Source organism: Neltuma alba, unplaced genomic scaffold (assembly GCF_004799145.2).
Source record: "Neltuma alba isolate B1F8T4 unplaced genomic scaffold, ASM479914v2 tig00005017_pilon, whole genome shotgun sequence".
In the NCBI taxonomy this organism is placed as follows: domain Eukaryota; kingdom Viridiplantae; phylum Streptophyta; class Magnoliopsida; order Fabales; family Fabaceae; genus Neltuma; species Neltuma alba.
The window spans coordinates 39,861-59,088 of record NW_021633945.1 but is presented as its reverse complement, the minus strand read 5'-3'; the positions used below and the strand labels follow the sequence as shown (position 1 = coordinate 59,088).

The following is a 19,228-nucleotide window of genomic DNA, read 5'->3' as shown; positions in this document are numbered from 1 at the left end:
ATGAATTATTATTTAGGAAATTCTTATTGAAATTCTCATTGATAGCTTTGCTCTTCGATGATACTACTTTGATGAATACATAACCCTATTGTTTTTTTTAGCCAAATATAGTTTCTTTTCAGAATTATTAGTTAGAAGAAGTGGTCAATTATCTTTGCTTCTTTTTTATGTTAACAGTGATTCTTTGGAGTGTTGGCAGCATATTTGAACACCTTTTTGTGTTGTGTTGCAACTTTTATATTATGCATTCATATTAATAGCTGGCTTCTTAAAATCTTTTTTTATTTGTTCTTGGTTTTCGCAATAATTGACCACTTTAGGTGTTTTAAGGAACTTAACCTTTTTTTTTCTTTTCTATCACGGATAAAGAATTAACCACTCCGCTCAAATATGCTTATAATGTAAGATGTACTAAATAATAAGGTTTGAGTTAGACGGTGAATAGTTAGTGCCCTTGGTGAAGAAGATGGTCTTTGCTAAGCCAGCCTATACTATGTTGACATTGGCCTGTCTATAACATCTTGGACTCTCTCATAGAGTCTTCTCAAAACCTCTGAGACTTTAGATGTTTAAGAAACTTAACCTTTTTTTTTTCTTTTCTACCGTGGATAAAGAATTGACCACTCTACTTAAAAAAGCTTATAATGTCTATGTACTAAATAATAATAAGGTCTGAGTTAGAAAGGCATGGATTTAGATGATGTACATGTCTCTAAGCCAGCCTATATTATGTTGCCTATATTGTGTTGACATTAGCCTATCCATGGGAGTTAGTCTTAGAGTTGTGTTGACATTGGCCTATCCATGGGAGTTAGTCTTAGAGTCTCTTCAAGATCTTTGAGACTTACCATGTCAAGGTGATCAAACAGCTCTCCTAATCTTACTTAGAACCACCTAAGAAGAATTTCAACCTGTAAAACTCTAGACTTAAAGTTCATCAGTCATCAAGAGATTATCTCACAAGAACATGATCAAAAAGAGAGAGAGTTTATAAAAAAAACTTATAAAAAACATATTTTATTCATATGAAGTGAATATAACACTTGATGCCCTCTCAAAATATTATAGGCTTGGTTATATAGATTTACTTACTCATTACAAGACAAACTCGAATAATTACAATCCATCTACTTTCAGTAAGCATGTTTGTACGAAAAGTAGATTCTTAATGGTTAAGGCTCAAAGCCGTCATACGATCCATGTAGTCGACCTCACCTAGTGGGATAAGGCTTTGTTGTTGTTGTTGTTGCTACTTATACTAAAAGTAGATTCTTAATAGATTATAAGCCTTCTCTTTACTTAAAGATAGACTCTTGACTTGGTGATATGTTGGGGTCCTCATTAGAATCATTGCCAAAATTGGTGTCTTCTTCAAAATATTACCAAGTTATGAGCCTATCTTTAAGTAAAAGAGAAGGCTTATTCATTAGGAATCTACTATGAGTACAACATGCTTATTTTTATTGAGTACCTTTACTTTATGCCACGCATCTTTTTATTCACGTGTCTCTACTTTTATAAAGTAATTATTCAAATTTGTCTTGTAAGCAGGCATCTGGTATTTTGAGGGGCCATCGAGTGTTGTATTCACTTCATATGAATTCATATGTTTTCTATAAGTTCTTTCTAAACTTTCTTTCTGAAAGCTTGTAAGCAAGCAGCTAGTATTTTGAGGGACCACCGAGTGTTGTATTCACTTCATATGATTCATATGTTTTTTATAAGTTTTTTCTAAACTTTCTCTCCTTCTGAAAACTTGTTCTATCTGCCTATAGATTCAAGTATACTTTGTACACTTGCCTCATATGAGAATCTCATGCATCAAAAAGAATCTCTTGATGACTGATGAACTTCATATAGGAGTTTTATAAGTTAAGGTTTTAAGGTGGTTTGAGTAAGATTAGGAGAGCCGTTTGATAAGACATTGATATGGTAAAACTTGTAAATTTCTAGACTAAGTCTCAGATGGATGATATCTAAATCATCTAAATCCATGCCCTTCTTTTACTTAAAAAATAAGCAAAGACTATCTTCTTTACCAAGGACACTTAAGACATTGATCCACTGTTTACCATCTGACTCAGATCATATTATTAGTAAGGATCTGTTACATTATAAGCTTTTTAGAATGGAGATCAATTCTTCATATCTAAATTATCCATGATAAAAAAGAAAAAAAGGCAACTATTAATATGAATGTACTCTTAAAATCTGCAGATAAACAACTGAGAAAGATTTCCGAATAATAGTTATAGACATAATAAAGATGAACCAACACTCCAAAGAATCACTGACAACATTAAGTTGTAAAAAGAAAAAAAAAGATTCCTACTAATAATTCTGCAAAGAATATATTTTGTAAAATGAAACACGAGTTACGTTACTAGAGTTGGGGATGCTCGACTCTAGCCTTATAAATCTCAAAGTAGTATCATCGAAGAGCAGAGCTATCCATGAGAATTTCAATAAAAATTCCCTGTTTCCTAACTAGTGTTTTACTTTATTCTCCAATTCTATCATTTAAGATTATCAACAATATCTGGATAACAACAATATAAGTTCTATCATTCAAGATTATCAACAATATTTGAAAGCATCAATATAAAATATGTATGTTTTAACTAACCTTTCTATCAAAAGGGTTTAACGTCAAATATTATTTTACTGTTGAATAAAAATTAAACTCGCGAAAGAAATATGGCAACAACATTTTACCAAATATGAGAGAAGAAAAAAAAAACTGTTTGCAAAATGGATAGTTCTCACCTGCTTCACAAGCTTTTTTCACTTTTGAGACGGATCACATTCCCTAAATGGGCTTGATCCCACTTACCTTTGTGCCTGAAATTATAATGCCATAAAATCAATGAATGAATCATCGCAGATTTCAGCACAGAAAGCTAATACGTAGGTATTCATGGACTAGTAATAAATTGCAAAGGAGTGGCAGAACAACAACAATCACCAAGATAAGATCGTACAAGAAGCACAGAAGATAAAGAGAACAACTATCATTGTCATGGCGACAAGAAATTTGATGCCAAAAACAGAGTCTAAACAAATAAACAAAGCAAGAATGGCAAGCTCTCTTTGCATCCCTCAATCTTGAAATCGATGTGCATAAGCTAAAAGAAGAGATTCTACAATAAAAAAACCAGTGCCCAAGAAATTACATGCCGCTTAGATCTAATCAAACAATCATAATGATGGTGCCGAAGAAATTTGAGGATTTGCAATTTTATGAGAGTGTTGAATGTCAAATGCCAAGAACAATAGAAACTAAAATAAGCAGCTTCAATCCGTGAATTTTAATCCTCTAAAACTAAATAAACAAACCCAAAGAAATTCATCCAGAGGCAACAAAGCGAGGTAGACAGTAACCCTGAAGATATATAATGTGAACTATATTCTGAGAAATTATTGGGTAGTACCAAGCAACCCAGCAAAGCGTACAATATTGATTTAGCACAGTAGGTAAAGAGCACGCAAGAAGCAAAGAAGGAGAAAGAGAAACGTACGTGACGCACACTTGGGAGCTTTTTCTGTGTGTTTGGACTCCTCTCTTTGCGCAATCTCCCTCTGCCTCTCTGCTCTCTCTGTTCCTCATATTATTCTGGTGGTAACGAGCAATTTGATGTCTCTTTGTTTGGGCCATTATAAAACAGAAAATCGAGCAAAGAGGGGATCGAGAACATACGTTTTAGATTCCTATTTCAGATGAACTTCCTCACTGTAATTGACCTAAAAGAAGGCGATGAATGGGTCTCGATGGATTGCAAGGCTTTCTGGCAATGGAACGGGGCGTGATCTGAACTCGAAGAAGAGAAACAAGGAGACCCACTGAAGAGTAAGAAGAAGACTCAACGTCGTTTTCTTTTGCAGATTTTTGTTACGTTAGAATTGCAACATCGGAATGTTTTAAAAACAATGTTCCTACGCTCCTCCGCACCCGTGTTTCAAGCATCAAACTTGCCAACGGCTACTTTCGATTATAAGTTCGGTTCAGTTCAAGAAAACGTTGATGACCCAATGCCACGTGTTTCGCTTTTTTATGGGCATAAGAAAACGGCTGCTTGCCTAAAATTATTATTTTTTTTTTGGTAATATGCCTAAAATTAATTTTACTTGCGTTGGTTTTTGTCATATCTTTTTTTTTGGCAACTTTTGTCATATCTTTTAATGCCTTACAATTAATATCAGACCTTAATATAAGACCTAATTGTTCAATTGATTTTAGTTCTAAATATAAGATTTATTTCTCATATTTATCATTTTTTTCTTAAATTACTTCTATGGATACTCTTTCAACTATAATCAAGTAAAAGAGGGAGGAAGAATATTAAAAAAATAATTATGGTGTTTTGGGAAAAACTTGTTATATTTTTTATAATTAATTAACTTACCTAACTTTCTTAATCTAATCAAATTAGTTAAATAGGTCTTATATTAAGGACAGGAAGAATACATGTTAGACATTTTGTACAATCTGGCACATTAAACTCTAAAAAATGAAAATAAATCAATTGAAATAAAAAAGATTAACAAAAACCTCTACTGGCGTCCATTTGTGATTTTGTGAAGCCAAACAATATCAACCATCACTTTCATGGTAAGAATCACCTCATACAATAACACCCCACACCCCTCGCCATAGAGAAGATGGCTACAAGGAAGTGGTATGGTTCCCTCCCAAGGGAAAGTTTAAATTTTGTAATTCTCTTTTGAGTGAAAATTTTCTAATTCTTTTTATATAATTTGATGTTTTATTATCTTTCTAGTATCTTGTGACATGGAGAACTCTGGCAATGAGAGTATTTTTTTTATCTTTAATATAAAAGCTATTTACGTAATTTAAATAGATGGAAGAATTTCAATAAATTACTTAACTATAACAAATAATATGATGGTGTTTTTAAAATATCCTTATATAATATTATATTAGTTTATAAATTATATAAATTAATTTAGTTTTATAAATTATATAAACTAATTTAGTTTCGTAAATTATTACTCCCTCCGTTCCTTATTATAAGAGACATTTGATACTTATGGCATGTTCCTATATATAAGAGACACTTAAAAGTTGTCTCTACTTTTTTGTGTTGATTTCCTAGTTTATCCATATTTATTGTCTCCAACTCACACTCTCTCTCCCTCCCACTTCTCTTTCTTTTAATAATTTAATTGTTCTCTATCATGCTCTCTCTCCTTATTAATGAGGGCATTTTTAGAAAAAAAAAATTATATTTTTTATACATTAATTGTTCTTAACTAATTTTAACTGCTTTTTTTTATCAACGTAATTCGATTATTCGTCTCTTATAATAAGGAACAGAGGGAGTATTAAAGGAAAAAACAGCTTCATAAGTTCCAAACAAAGCCTCGTATAGGTTGGCTGAAATTAATTGCAAGGCTCTTGTCCGACCCTGTACTCTGAGAGTGCTTCGAGGTCGAGGGAACGTCTTTAACTGCTTATCGTTATCGCAGGCCGTTCTTAGCAGGGAGCCCCTCTCCGTCTCACTCTCATTCCTCACTTCCAATTTGTATCTACCTCTCCTTTTACCTGCTGCTCCGGCCGCTGCCTCCTTCGTTTTTAATTCCGAACCACCGTCCCACGTTTCTCTGTTAGCCACCGCCGCCAACAATATCGCTATCGACGAGCTGAAGCTTTATTAGGTATGTTTGTTTCTCACACTTCGGCCGAGTTGATTCTAAAATGCTCTCTTCTTCTTTCCTAGTCAAGTCTACTGGTTGAACAGTTGGTTTATCTTCACCTCTCGTTTTGCCCGAGCGATGTGTTTTGCCTTGCCTTTTGTGGCTCTCATCGGTTACAATTAGCATCTCCAGCTGCTCTCGGGCGGCCTTTTGTCGAACCGTTATATGCTTAATTATTGACATGACATTTTAAAATGTAGTTAAAGTGAGAAATGATTAAGGTCCAGCAGATAATCTCTAGTGTGGTGTGCTCATATAATGCTAAACGGCCAAATCGCTTCTATTTTCTGATTTTTACTTATTGCATACATCTTGGTCATTTTCGGTAACTTGTCCAATGTGTACGTGCCTCCTGGGGAATGGAACCTCTCGTTTGGAGGAGGGAAAATGACTCTCATGCTATGCTGGTCCCATCTGCATCGTTCAAGTGATCTATTGATTCAAAAATGCCATTATAAGAAAGCACCTATGGCCAAAAATAATTCCCAAGTACACTCTCGAGCATGACATTTTGTATGCCCTCAATCGCAAGCTCTACAAGTTGAAAATCTCAGATCTCTTCAGCTCTTGCTGCCATTAAACTTGTTCAAATTCAGAGTTTGAGGACAAGCTGGTTTTGCGCTCTTGTTTTGTTAAGATGTCAACATTATGCTCTTTGTTTGTCAGCCTAAAATACATTCCTTTTTCACAAATTCAATCTCCCAAAATTAAGTTGAGACCCCTAGGTGAAGGTTACCCAACTATCCTCATAAACCAGCTTTTGTAGAGAGAATTAGGACAGAGATGAGAAGTCACATATTATGGGTAGCGCATCACCATGTGGGTACACCTGTCCATCTTGAAATGACTTGGACTTTTCACAGGCGGGGCTAGGCAACAAGTTGCAAAATGCATCCCGTTTATCCTTCAAACTGGGTATTGGGTAGGGGGCCCTTGCCCTGCCTATTAGAGTCCTACTTCGAGGTTGCAAGGGTTCAGCTCCACCCAAACCAGCACCTTGGAAGAAGCACTTTACCCTCACTGCTTCAACCCTCTCTATTTCATCTCCGGCTGGTAAGATCTCCATTATCCCCATTCCATTTGTGGTGGCCAGCCAGTTCTGACATCAGTGAGGAATTTGCTGACCGTTCCTTGAAGGTTTCTATTGCTGAAACCTGGGGCTTGATTTCAGTAAGTTCTCTTGAGGTTAGAGATTTTTTCTTGTAAGGCTTGAAGCAACGAATGGCTCTGTCCTTGTTTCCCCACTTCTGTATTTCCTGTAGGGGTTGTATAAATGGTAATGGGTTTTGCAGCATCTAGATGGGGTTTTTCTTAAATGGGTTCTGATAATGCATGAGCTTGAAGGCTCCATATATTCCTTTAATGGGTTCCCCAGAAAGCCCTTTTATGTGTGCCAATCAGACTAATTTGGTGATTCCAACTCCCTCTCCTGTTATGTTCCTTGAATTCCTTCACATTAAACTGTGCCTAAGTGTTCATAGATATGATATTTAAGAGTTTCAACTGACAAGAATATGTAATTTCCAGGTTTTTATTCTTTAGTTCTTTTCAGGGAGATGCAGAGATGAGTTATTGGTCACCAGCATCTGTTTTTAGTAATCACCCCATTCCGTTGTCTCCTGCAAGCACCATATCTTATGTTACCATCATAAGTGGCACTGGTTTTATGTGTAGTCGAAGCCAAGGAAGGTGCTATCTCTCTGTTTCTGATAACCATTGTAAAATCAGGAGACTCGGGATTTCTGGGGTACTTAAATCTAGACAAGGATTGACAGATTTTCAGGCGCAACAAGGAACTTGGGAAGAACCTGATGATGGTAGCGGCAGTGAGTATGATGAAGAAGAAGATGAGCAAACAGAAGACGAGAACTATGGCTTTGAAAGTGATTGGGAAGAGGAAGAGATAACGTCGTCAGCTGTTAATGGTGTTAGTTCAGTGGACAACTGTGAGGAGGATTTTAAAAAAGGCACTTTTTCTATTCCTATGTTTTTCATTGTTTTCATTTTGTTTTTAAACCTTATCTCTTTTGCTGTCGGACTTGGACTTCATGCTTTCAATATATTATGGTGTAAGCAAAGAAGCTCCAGATTATGGAAGTTCTCAATTAAAGGAAAATGATTAAAGAAGGCTGACGAGTAGCATATATTTTGACCCTAGACAATTTTCTATCTCTAAAACCGTACATTTTCATCCTTGCAGAGGTTGAACAGCTTTTAGAGCCTGAAGAAAGAGCAGTCTTGCAACAGAATGTGACTCCAAACTTGGAAAAAATTTCAACAGTATGTCAGAAACCATGCTTATTCGCACTGACTTGAACATCTAATCTGTCGTTATAGTTGGAAAACTATACGCAGAACACACATTTGAAGGCCTACATACTACTTGCTGCATTTTAAGCATGAATAGATTTATCCAAGTTTCTTTTGTTTAAGAAAGCTGTGTGTTGAAAACTGCTTTTTGGGTCACTTAGCTCCCTTATCTCCATTCTCTAGGAAAAATGGAGCCCAATGCACACTCTAGCGCTATCAACACAGATAAAATGTATGGATCAACTGCTTGAGAATGGTGTTGGTATTGATCTTAAGAATAAGGTGTGCTTCTTCATATTTTGGTTTACAAATGTGTGATGGTGTACAACAGTGTTTGCATAGATTTGATTTAGCTTATTTGATCAAGCAGGAAGGTCTCACTGCACTTCATATAGCTATCATAGGAAAGAAAGAAGCTGTAATAAGCCATCTTTTACGGAAAGGTGCAAGTCCTCATGTCAAGGACAAGGTAAGGGTACATCTTGACATAGCTTCCAAAGCTGCTGACTGCTTTTCAAAGAGCATTGGTATTCATATAGTCATTGCTGTAGTAGGATGGTGCTACCCCTCTTCATTATGCAGTTCAAGTTGGTGCCAAGCAAACTGTAAAGTTATTGATCAAATATAAGGTTGACGTCAACGTTGCAGATAATGTGAGTCTTTATTAAAAGAGAGATTATTTTTTTGTTCATACAGATATTGTTCATGTCTACTCATTGTGTATGACTGAATTTTTAGGAAGGTTGGACTCCGTTGCACGTTGCTATCCAAAGCAGAAATAGAGATATTGCAAAAATTTTGTTAGTCAATGGTGCGGATAAGACACGGAGAAACAAGGTAACTTTGTTTTACATTCCGCTGAAGCTGTTCTTATGGTTCAGACCTGCTACAAATCCGTTTGTATTTTCTACCATTTAGATTTATTCTTAGCATTATTCAGTGTTGGAGGTTCTTGTTGGTCCATCGCTTCCTTTGTGTTTTGAATTCCTGTTCGTTATGGGCTCTTTGAACTAGTTATTAACCTCTGCATTATAGAGTACTAAGGCATTATCACTTTTGCTGGCATGCCTGTATTTGTATCCATACTAGATGCAAATACAGATCGTTACAGATTGCTGAGATTCTGCTCTAAAACCATGGTATTAATATTATTTGTTGCAATTATGAAATTTGGTTTTAGTATATAGAAATTGATACGTTTTCTCAATTTAATTCTGATAGATTTATCAAATATATACACATATAACTTTAAAATGTTATATGTAGGTTATGCGTGAGTTCTAAAGTGAGGATATTTTGATTTATTTTATTTTACAATTTGGTGATGTCAGCTGCTCCCTTTCCTTATGTAAATCTTCATTTCGTCACTGTCTATGAGAAACCTGAAATGAACTCTGTCGCTAAAGAGTATCCTGAGAACTGATTCGTGATTGAACTGTTTAGATTCATAGATTCATATATCCAAATAGAAATAGTGGTACAAAAGAAAGTAGCTGTATGTGAAACTTACGCTTATGACTCATCATTTTCTCTTTTTAATCTTTCATGTATATACTACTCCTCATGTCCTTAATGTAAGACCTATTTAACTAATTTAATTAAATTAAGAAAGTTAGGTAAATTAGTTAATTATAAGAAATATGATATATTTTTCGTAAAACACCATAATTATCTTTCTTAATATCCTCCTTTTTTCTCCTATTTGATTATGGTTGACGGAATATCAATAGGTGTAATTTAAGAAAATTGATAAATATGAAAAATAGACCTTATATGTGAGACCAAAATCAACTCAACAATCGGGTCTTATATTATATTAAACATCGGAGGAGGACTATGTATTTATTTTTCTGGATTATAAAGATTTGGCTTGAACTGATTCATTGACTTCTACTTTCTCCTTTGAGTAATTTGATTGAATGATTGTGTTTTAGGATGGGAAAACAGCATTGGATCTAAGTTTATGTTACGGGAAGGACTTCAAGTCTTATGACCTTGGCAAATTATTGAAGGTAGTTCCAGCTGACACTGATTTTTGATCCGCAAGGAGATTCAACCAAAGCAAAGATTGAAGGTTCCGACGCATAATACATCTGCTGCTAGTTAGTACTGTAATAATCTCTTTGTTCCTCCATTTTTGGAGATGATTGTCCGATATTGACCATGAAAGTTTTGATGGGGCAGTCCATTGTCTTATAAATTAGAGGTTGGTTGGTAATTTTAAGGACTCCCAGGAAAATGTTAGATGCCTCATATGTATATTGACGTCATTTTATAGAGTCACCCAGATGAAGAAACAAAAATAGAAGGGTGTACATTAATTAGAATGTGCATGAAACTGTTGAAGCCTATCTAAGGTCCTTTTAATTCATAAATGTCTACTTTCACGCTAGATTGTTGATTTAGCTTGGCCTTTTCTTTACACACACACATATATGCGTATAAAAACAAGCACGCACACAAATGTACTATCAACGTTAGGGCAAAACAAAATACATACATATACATACATACATACACACACACATATATATATAAAGAGCATAGTTGAAGGGTCAATAAATCAGATCGAGATTAACTCTAAATGAAAACAGTTTTATTAAAATAATTTAATTTAATTAAAAATAACAAAATATAACAACATTAATAATTGCTAATAACAAAATATAAGAAAATACAATAATAATTTGATTGTAACAATAACAAAGCATAACAACATTGAGAATTTTGATCTTCACAATTCCTCAATAACTAAAATTAATAATCATTAATATGAAAATCATCATTAAAATTCATTCAAATCTATGGTCACTAAGATATTAAAAGCTGAATGAGCAAAAATAAGACCACTAATAATATAGTCATCCAAACCGGCCTATCAATGATTTTCATCGGTTCACTCTAGTTTGACTAGATTGATACCAGTTCAAGTTCTTGCCATTTTGACAATTAAACCGAACTAGACCACGGGTCAATTTACCCGTTTTTCGATTCAATTGGTCAATTCGGTCTAGGTTTTTTGTATTATGATTTTAGGGCATTTTAACACCTTAATCCTAAAATACAACACACATTTTTATGTCAAAAATTAAACATACTTTCACCCTATCATTATATTCTATAGCACTAACATTAATGTTACACACAAAAATGTAGGAACCACGTGTGACCCTACTCAAGGCGACTCACAACTAGTGTGTGTCATGCTTATGAGATATTTTAAACATATTTTATCAGGAAAAATCTTAAACATTATTAAATCTTATTTAAAATTTAATAATTTCACAACCTTACATCTATCTAATATATATGTATATTTTATATTAAAATAGAAATATACGAAATAATAAACTAAGGGTAAAAGTATATTCATATATGAAATTGGTACCTGTGTGCGTGTTTTTTCTTTGTTTTTCCTCTCAATTAAATTATTAATTGCTCATTTGGTTTGATTACATGAAATTCTAATGTAAATGACTAATTGGGGATTCGTTTGGATTTTTTTTTTTAAGGGCTTATAAGTATTTTTAAGTAAGTCAAGACAAAATACTTATCACTTTTTTTTTGCATTCCATAAATCACAACTCCTACAATCATTCCAAACAAATCCTCAGGTATCTAGTTTGGCTTATGTAATATGAAAGGGATTACATTTTGTAATACTAACTTGAAAAGGAAAAGACGTTTCTTTTGCCAACAAGAAGAGACATTATTTACCCTTACCTCCATTATCTTTAATTCTTTTTGTATAAATACATTTATCTTTACTCTTACGAAACACACTTGCCATAATCACCATTCACAGTTACTTACCTTCCATTCCCAATTATTATATTTCTATTGATTCATTTCACAACTAAACCAGTCATTTGGCTTTGGTGGCATTATTAACTCTTGTATAGGAGGTTAGCGGAGCAAAATCATAAGGAGATAAAATTAAAGAATTTAATTAAAAAAATATAAATACCAAATTAAAAATTGGAAAAAAATAGTGCGTGAAAATTGTTTTTTAAAAAGATTTAATTAAGTAGTCCAAAGATTAAAAAAATTACTACTCTCTTTCTCTCTATTTTATAAATAAAACGGCGAGTATGTCATTTTTTTTTCCCCAAAGAAGCAAACTTAGGAAAATGACCCCAAAAAAAGCTTAAAATTTTAATTTTTTAATTTTAAAAGCTAAGGGTGGAAAATAATTAGGACGGAAGTACATTTAAACTGAAATTTTAAAATTCAAGAAAAATAACAAAAATGTCCCTCTATTTTTTTTATAAAAAAAAAAAAGAGTTCAACCCCTCGCTGAAAACCACACTGGGTCACGTGCGTAGTGGTTGCCACCGGCAAGGAAGTAAATTCAAAGTGAAAATTTTTTTTTTTTTACCATGGGGAATTATTTGGGGAATGTGGTGAGGTGAGATCAAATCTCACCACCCCATGATCATTTGGCCTAACCAAAAACATAGATGACTATTGGACCACCAATGATTTCTTAACAATGTAATAAAAATAAAAAAGTTAATTCCTTCACTCTGATTCCAGCTTGTAACAACAATTTATCTAGAAATAACAAGTCTTAATTGGACAATAACAAGTATAAACTTAAAATTAGCAAGGTGTTTTTGCCTGATACATAATGAAATAACATGTAAATTAATTAAAAATTATAACAATTTATTTGAGAAAGATAAGTATTAGGAAATACAAGTCTAAATTTGGGATTAACAATGTATTTTTTTTATACATAACAAGAAATAACACATGAATTATTAAAAATGATATTGTCATTCTACAATCAAGACTTGTCATTCCGCAGTCAAGATTTATCATTCCTAGATAAATTGTTGTCAATTCTAATTAATTCACATGTTATTTCATGATATGCATTAGGAAAAAAAATACCTTATTAATCTCAAGTTTAGGCTTATCATTTTTAATCAAGACTTGTTATTTTCAAATAAATTGTTGTCATTTTCAATTAATTCACATGTTATTTCACGTTATGTATTAGAGGAAAAAAAGCCTTCTTAATCTCAAGTTTATACTTATCATTTTACAATCAATACTTGTCATTTCCAGATAAATTGTCAGCACAAACTAGAGTCAGAGCAAAAAAGTTATCTTTTTTTCTTTTTTTGCATTATAATGCTAAAAAATTATTGGTGGCCCAATAATCACCGATTATTTTGGTTGGCTCAAAGGACCAGGTGGTAGGCTAGGGAAAAAAATAAACCTACTGGCAGCCACCACGTTGATGGTCGACGTTGGCATCGACAGCCAACCGTCGGCAGGGGCTTGCTAGCAATAGTGGCCTCTGACGAGGGTTGAAGTTTAAAAAAAAAAACAAAAGAAACAAAAAAAATTTTTATTTTCAAATTTCAATTTGGGTTTGCTTTCTTTCGTGTTATTTTTGACCCTTAACTTTCTAAATTTGGAATTAACCCCAACAAACTTTTGCGGGAACTAATACGGTCTCGTCTCTAACTTGTTCATGTAATTCACAAATGTACGCTTCACTTTTTACGATTTATAGTTAAAAAAACAAAAAAGAACGGTCCATATCAATTTCCAAATCAGCACGTCCCCACACGACCCAAATGAACCTAACCACACGGAGTCCTCGCCCCCTCCGTCCCTATTCATAGTCTTCCTCCGGCGATGACCATAACAAAAAGACCATAACAATTAAATTAAAGGGGAATATCTCTGGAACCATCTTGACCCTTCATTCTCATCACCAGCGCTCACTTCTCGGTCTAAACTCTAAACCCTTCCTGTTAGAACTCTCTAGAACCCCCTTTCACTCTCCTCCTTCCCCTCCATTTAAAAAGGCCTCTACTTTCTTTCACTTTGTTTCAGCTCCTAGGTTTTGTTCTCTGTTTCTGTGTCTTCTCGAACTTTCGTTCCTTCATCGCAGTCTGCTCTGTGTTCCTGAATTCTCGCGCCACAGATGGATGAGGATTTCGATATGCCCCCGCCGGAGGAGATGAGCGAGGACTTCGATCTTCCTGATGACAGCATCACTCTTAAGGTTGGGGAGGAGAAGGAGATCGGCAAGCAGGGCTTGAAGAAGAAGCTGGTCAAGGAAGGTGAAGGCTGGGACACACCTGAGGTGGGCGATGAAGTTGAAGGTAGTGTTTTGATTTCATTTCTTGTGTAGACATGATGTGCTTGGTTACTCGCATTCTGGCGTCGTCCTGATTAGTTGTTGTTTTGCTGTTGTGATAGTTCATTACACGGGAACGCTGCTTGATGGGACCAAGTTTGATTCAAGCCGCGACAGGGGAACCCCCTTTAAGTTTACGCTCGGACAAGGTGAGTGCTGCATTTTGCTTTTTAAATTATCATGGTGAAAGCTGTAGGATCTGGTAATCGATATACTTGGAACATGGCGTGTCAATTATAAAGTCATGAATTATGAGCTTTCTAACAATTCAAATTCAATTAATTGCATGGAGTAGATTGTCAACGTGACAATGCAATTGCCTCAATCTGTATTTTGTGGGATCAAAAAATGAATCTGACGTCGTATGGCTTCTTGAATTGATTGTATGATTCTAGGAATCCTTCCATATGAAATGTAGAACATTATGAGAGGTTCTTAAACTTCGACAATGGTTGAATTTGGCGGGGAATTGGGTGTACATAGCGAGAAAATCCAAATATATGCGTTCTCAAATTTTTTTGCGGTTCGTTTATATTTGATTTTCTCTGACAGTTTTGTATTTGAATTATATGTTCCTACAAAATGAAAGTCATACCAAGTAGTATACGCTATTAGCAGGGTCTTTGTTCTGAATTGTATGCCATTTAGTTTGCAAAGTGCACTGTGTTATAAACGCTAGTTTATCTGTTGCTCTTACATTCACATCTATTTCTTTAGAAATCTAGGCACCAACTATTGAAGTGGGCAATGGCCTTTCACAATCCTTAGCACGGAATCGCGTAATAATCCAGATTTATCTGCTGTTTAGCTATGTTAAGACTTCTGTTACACAGTTCTCTTCGATGGATTTGGTTTCAAACTTTCCTCAATTCATGTAACAAATTGTGAAATACCTGAGCCTTCCAAACTCCTGAATGCAAGTCAGGTGTTTGGTAGTGGGTGTAAGTGTAAAGTTTTCTGCATAAAGCTATCATGTATTATCAATATGAGAGTAGTAATTTCTGGAATGGATTTGAAGTTGACATTGGGCAATTGCAGGACAAGTAATTAAAGGGTGGGATCAGGGTATTAAAACCATGAAGAAAGGTGAAAATGCTGTTTTCACCATCCCTGCTGAGCTAGCATATGGTGAATCTGGTTCTCCTCCAACCATTCCTCCTAATGCTACACTTCAGTTTGATGTTGAGCTTCTGTCTTGGACCAGCGTGAAGGACATATGTAAGGATGGTGGCATATTTAAGAAAATCCTTACTGAAGGAGAGAAATGGGAGAACCCAAAAGATCCTGATGAAGTTTTAGGTAGGCACTTATATAAATGTGTGTGTCTATATATTATTTTCCAGCTTCGAAGTTCTGACTATGCTCTGTGCCCATGGATTTAGTCAAATATGAAGCTCGGCTTGAAGATGGAACGCTTGTATCAAAATCTGATGGAGTAGAGTTTACAGTGAAAGAGGGTTAGTATTTGCATATCTGCTAATGTTTTCTCTCAAACTTGCTTATGTTGATAATCTGATGACTAGTGTTTATCCTGAAATAGGTTTTTTTTGTCCTGCCTTTGCAAAGGCTTTGAAAACCATGAAGAAGGGAGAGAAAGTGCTCTTAACTGTGAAGCCACAATGTAAGTTGTCTAAAGAATTCTCCAGCCATGTGTCTAATATTTTGATACTCTCTTGCTTTTCTTTTATCTTCGAAGGATATACTGTGATATATTTATTTATTTTATCTTGTTGTAGATGGTTTTGGTGAGAAGGGTAAAGCAGCACATGGGGATGAAGGTGCTGTTCCACCCAATGCATCCTTACAGATAACTCTTGAATTGGTATCTTGGAAGACTGTTTCAGAAGTTACTGATGATAAGAAGGTCATTAAGAAAATCCTCAGTGAAGGGGAAGGATACGAGCGTCCAAATGAAGGAGCTGTTGTGAAAGGTGAGTACCAGTTATGAAGCTTATATTTTTGCTTCCTTAAATGTGCAATTCCTGACAGTGTTGGCAATTATGGGTGTGCCTAGTGAAATTGATTGGCAAACTGCAAGATGGCACTGTCTTCTTGAAGAAGGGCCATGATGAAGAGCTGTTTGAGTTCCAAACAGATGAAGGTAACTGAAATACCCGAGTGTCCTGCTCCATTTTCCTTTCATATTTTATTGGGCAGCTAAAGTGAAATGTTCGACGTGCTGAACAGAGCAAGTGATTGATGGACTTGATAGAGCAGTGTTGACTATGAAGAAGGGTGAAGTAGCATTGTTGACTATTGCACCTGAGTATGCCTTTGGTTCATCTGAGTCCAAGCAAGAATTGGCCGTTGTTCCTCCCAACTCAACTGTTTACTATGAAGTTGAACTAGTATCATTTGTGAAGGTAAGTTAAATAAGCTAGACTGACATTTTTCAGTGGTGCATTGAATTTTTTTTTTTTTAAATTAGTGAAGCCAGAGCTGTGGCTCTGAATTTGAGAAACAAATAGTATTATTTATGGGCTAATAGAGATTTTATATTATATGTAAATATGAAAGTCAAAATTTTGACCAGTGAGAGGCATTTTTCCAAAGGGATAATCATATTTTGAAGTATCATAGCATTCAGGGGTATTTAATCTACTCCCTGGCACGGCCTTCATAATCAACTGTTCTTGTAATCTCATGCAATAATATAGTTTATTGGACATATATATGCGGGCTACCATTTGATGAGCACCCAATGCTCATCACCTGATGAGCAATCTAGGCCGTCCAGATTTAATCTGGATGGTCCAGATTTAATATTATTAAATAATTATTTTAAAATAGAAAAAATTATATTTTTAAAGAATGATAGTTATGAGATTGTTTTTATTTTTTATTCTATACCTATTAAAATAATTATTTTTAAAAAAATAAAAATAAATCCGGACCGTTTAGATCTGATCTGGACGGTCCAGATGGGTGGTGAGGAGCATTGGGTGCTCATCAATGCAAATCCTATATAGGCTCTGCTTTCTTGATGTTCTCTTATTTTCTTATGTTTCTCTGAATTTATCATCTATATTTGTTAAACTTGGGGGATTTGGAGCCCTTAACATTCTGCTGTTTTTTGCCTAAGAAAATCTCTCCTATGGACAATCTCAATTATTCTTTTATGTCTATCTTCTGTTAGTGATGTCATCTTCTCTTAGAATTTTTAGTATCTTTTATTGTTGTGAAGTCTGTCTTCACTAACCTTTTATCTTATTCAGGAGAAAGAGTCCTGGGATATGAACACACAGGAGAAGATTGAAGGCGCTGTTAAGAAGAAAGAAGAAGGAAATGTGTTGTTTAAGAGTGGAAAGTATGCTAAAGCTGCTAAAAGATATGAGAAGGTAATCTAATTGAACAATATTAACTCTGGCTTCCCTTTTAATGCATTTTATAAACTTCTGAATCAGTTATGATGCTGGAACCTTACTGCAGGCTGCCAAGTACATAGAGTATGATTCCTCCTTCAGTGAAGAGGAGAAGAAGCAAGCCAAGGCACTGAAGGTTGCTTGCAATCTGAACAATGCGGCATGCAAGTTGAAATTGAAAAATTATAAAGAAGCTGAGAGATTGTGTACCAAGGTATTTCTGCAGTTTTGTTACGTTCTCTAAAATAAATGTGTGTGTGTGTGTGTGTGTGAGTCCTCGATAAATTCCTGTACAATCTCTGAATGAATTTTGTGGACCAGGTTCTGGATCTTGAAAGCAGCAATGTGAAGGCACTTTATAGAAGAGCACAAGCTTATATCGAGTTGACTGACTTGGACTTGGCAGAACTTGATATTAAGAAAGCTCTCGAGATAGACCCTGACAACAGGTATGTAGTTCGCTAGATGGCTAGAATTGGTTTCAATGTCAAAGTTAGTTGATTGTAATCTCTTCAAAGAACGGTGTGCGCGCACAGTATTATTGTCAGTAAGGTTCTGACGTAGTCTTCTTGGTGTATAAACAGGGATGTGAAGCTGGAGTACAAGACTTTGAAGGAAAAGGTGAAGGAGTACAACAGAAAAGAGGCTAAATTTTATGGAAATATGTTTGCCAAGATGAGTAAGCCGGATTCAAATGACAGTAATGTAAGCACTGTTAGATCTTTTGCTTCTCTCTATTGATGTTTAGTTATTTGCTGTCCTCTGCTGTGCTAGGATTGAGAAAAGGCAATTTATTTATGGGATGCTGTTAATAATATTTAGAGAGCAAATCATAATTTTGAAGTCATGCGAGTTGAATTTGTTCTTAGGGCCCAGAACGGCATTTTCCCACTTTTTAGTCATGATCTTTCTTTTCTGTTGAAGTATGAGCTTGTTTTCCTCTTGGAATTTGGGTTTCATCTAATTAATGACTGTACATTGGGAACGTTGCAGAAACAAGCGAGCAAGGATGCTGAGCCTATGAGCATTGACAGCAAAGCATAAAACTCCAGGGGAAACACATAAAACCCACGCAATTAGATACAGTGTTTCAGGGGTCTGCTTTTTTCTCTCTTTCATGTTCTTTCTTTCATGTTCCTTCAGTAGACATTGAGATGTTATGGTTTTATATAGCGTTGGAACAATTATAGTTGCTATGATTATGATTGTTTTTATTGCTGCTCCCAATTTTATGTATCTCTGGTCGGTTGCCTATATTGAAGTTAGGCCAAAAAAGAACCAATTTATGATGAAGCTGTGAGTGAGCAAATGGGCAGCATTTATTGACCAAGGGGTAGCATGTAAGCTACGTTATTTTACCGGAAAAGGCATTCATTTACAAAGATAATTGATAAGATGTGCAAATTCGATACTTCTGAAACTGAAACGGGAGAGTTGGAAGGAGCTACTTCGTTGATTCTCCGTTTTGTGTTAACTTGCAATATCGTCGCAATTTTACCTGCTGGTGGAGGACGTTAAGAGTCTGTTCTCTTGAATCAATGATCATTTAATTGTTGATGTGATTATTTATCGTATTTGTGATTATAGTCTTGAGCCAAGTGTGTAACCTGTGGAAGAAAAATTGTTTAATCATTTGGCGGGAACGGCTCAAATTCATGTATGCATTTTGTGCATTATTACT

The 19,228-nt window shown here is 34.9% G+C and overlaps 2 protein-coding genes across 6 annotated transcripts; both read left to right on the top strand.

Moving 5' to 3' along the window:
- Positions 1 to 5,425: 5,425 nt before the first annotated feature.
- Positions 5,426 to 10,252, top strand: LOC114746465 (ankyrin repeat domain-containing protein EMB506, chloroplastic). Of its 4 annotated transcripts, none has more exons than XM_028934683.1 (8): positions 5,426 to 5,676; positions 7,268 to 7,682; positions 7,916 to 7,995; positions 8,209 to 8,307; positions 8,396 to 8,494; positions 8,580 to 8,678; positions 8,764 to 8,862; positions 9,960 to 10,252. In XM_028934683.1, exons 2-8 carry the CDS (start codon positions 7,280 to 7,282, stop codon positions 10,062 to 10,064), a joined length of 984 nt encoding a protein of 327 aa, XP_028790516.1. In that variant the 5' UTR covers positions 5,426 to 5,676; positions 7,268 to 7,279; the 3' UTR covers positions 10,065 to 10,252. The 4 variants fall into 4 exon arrangements, with proteins under 4 accessions (XP_028790516.1, XP_028790515.1, XP_028790517.1 ...); XM_028934682.1 differs by having other exon boundaries at positions 7,258 to 7,682; XM_028934684.1 differs by having other exon boundaries at positions 7,243 to 7,682.
- Positions 10,253 to 10,947: 695 nt separating this feature from the next.
- On the top strand, positions 10,948 to 18,951 carry LOC114746467 (peptidyl-prolyl cis-trans isomerase FKBP62). 2 transcript variants are annotated; one of them, XM_028934686.1, is made up of 13 exons: positions 13,854 to 14,150; positions 14,248 to 14,334; positions 15,224 to 15,484; positions 15,568 to 15,642; positions 15,726 to 15,806; positions 15,922 to 16,116; positions 16,200 to 16,286; positions 16,373 to 16,548; positions 17,401 to 17,523; positions 17,615 to 17,761; positions 17,869 to 17,996; positions 18,132 to 18,252; positions 18,541 to 18,951. In XM_028934686.1, the coding sequence occupies exons 1-13, from the start codon at positions 13,970 to 13,972 to the stop codon at positions 18,589 to 18,591; spliced, it is 1,713 nt and encodes a 570-aa protein (XP_028790519.1). In that variant the 5' UTR covers positions 13,854 to 13,969; the 3' UTR covers positions 18,592 to 18,951. The 2 variants fall into 2 exon arrangements, with proteins under 2 accessions (XP_028790521.1, XP_028790519.1); XM_028934688.1 differs by lacking the exons at positions 13,854 to 14,150; positions 14,248 to 14,334; positions 15,224 to 15,484; positions 15,568 to 15,642; positions 15,726 to 15,806 and adding an exon at positions 10,948 to 10,955 and having other exon boundaries at positions 16,030 to 16,116.
- The last annotated feature ends 277 nt before the right edge of the window (positions 18,952 to 19,228 follow it).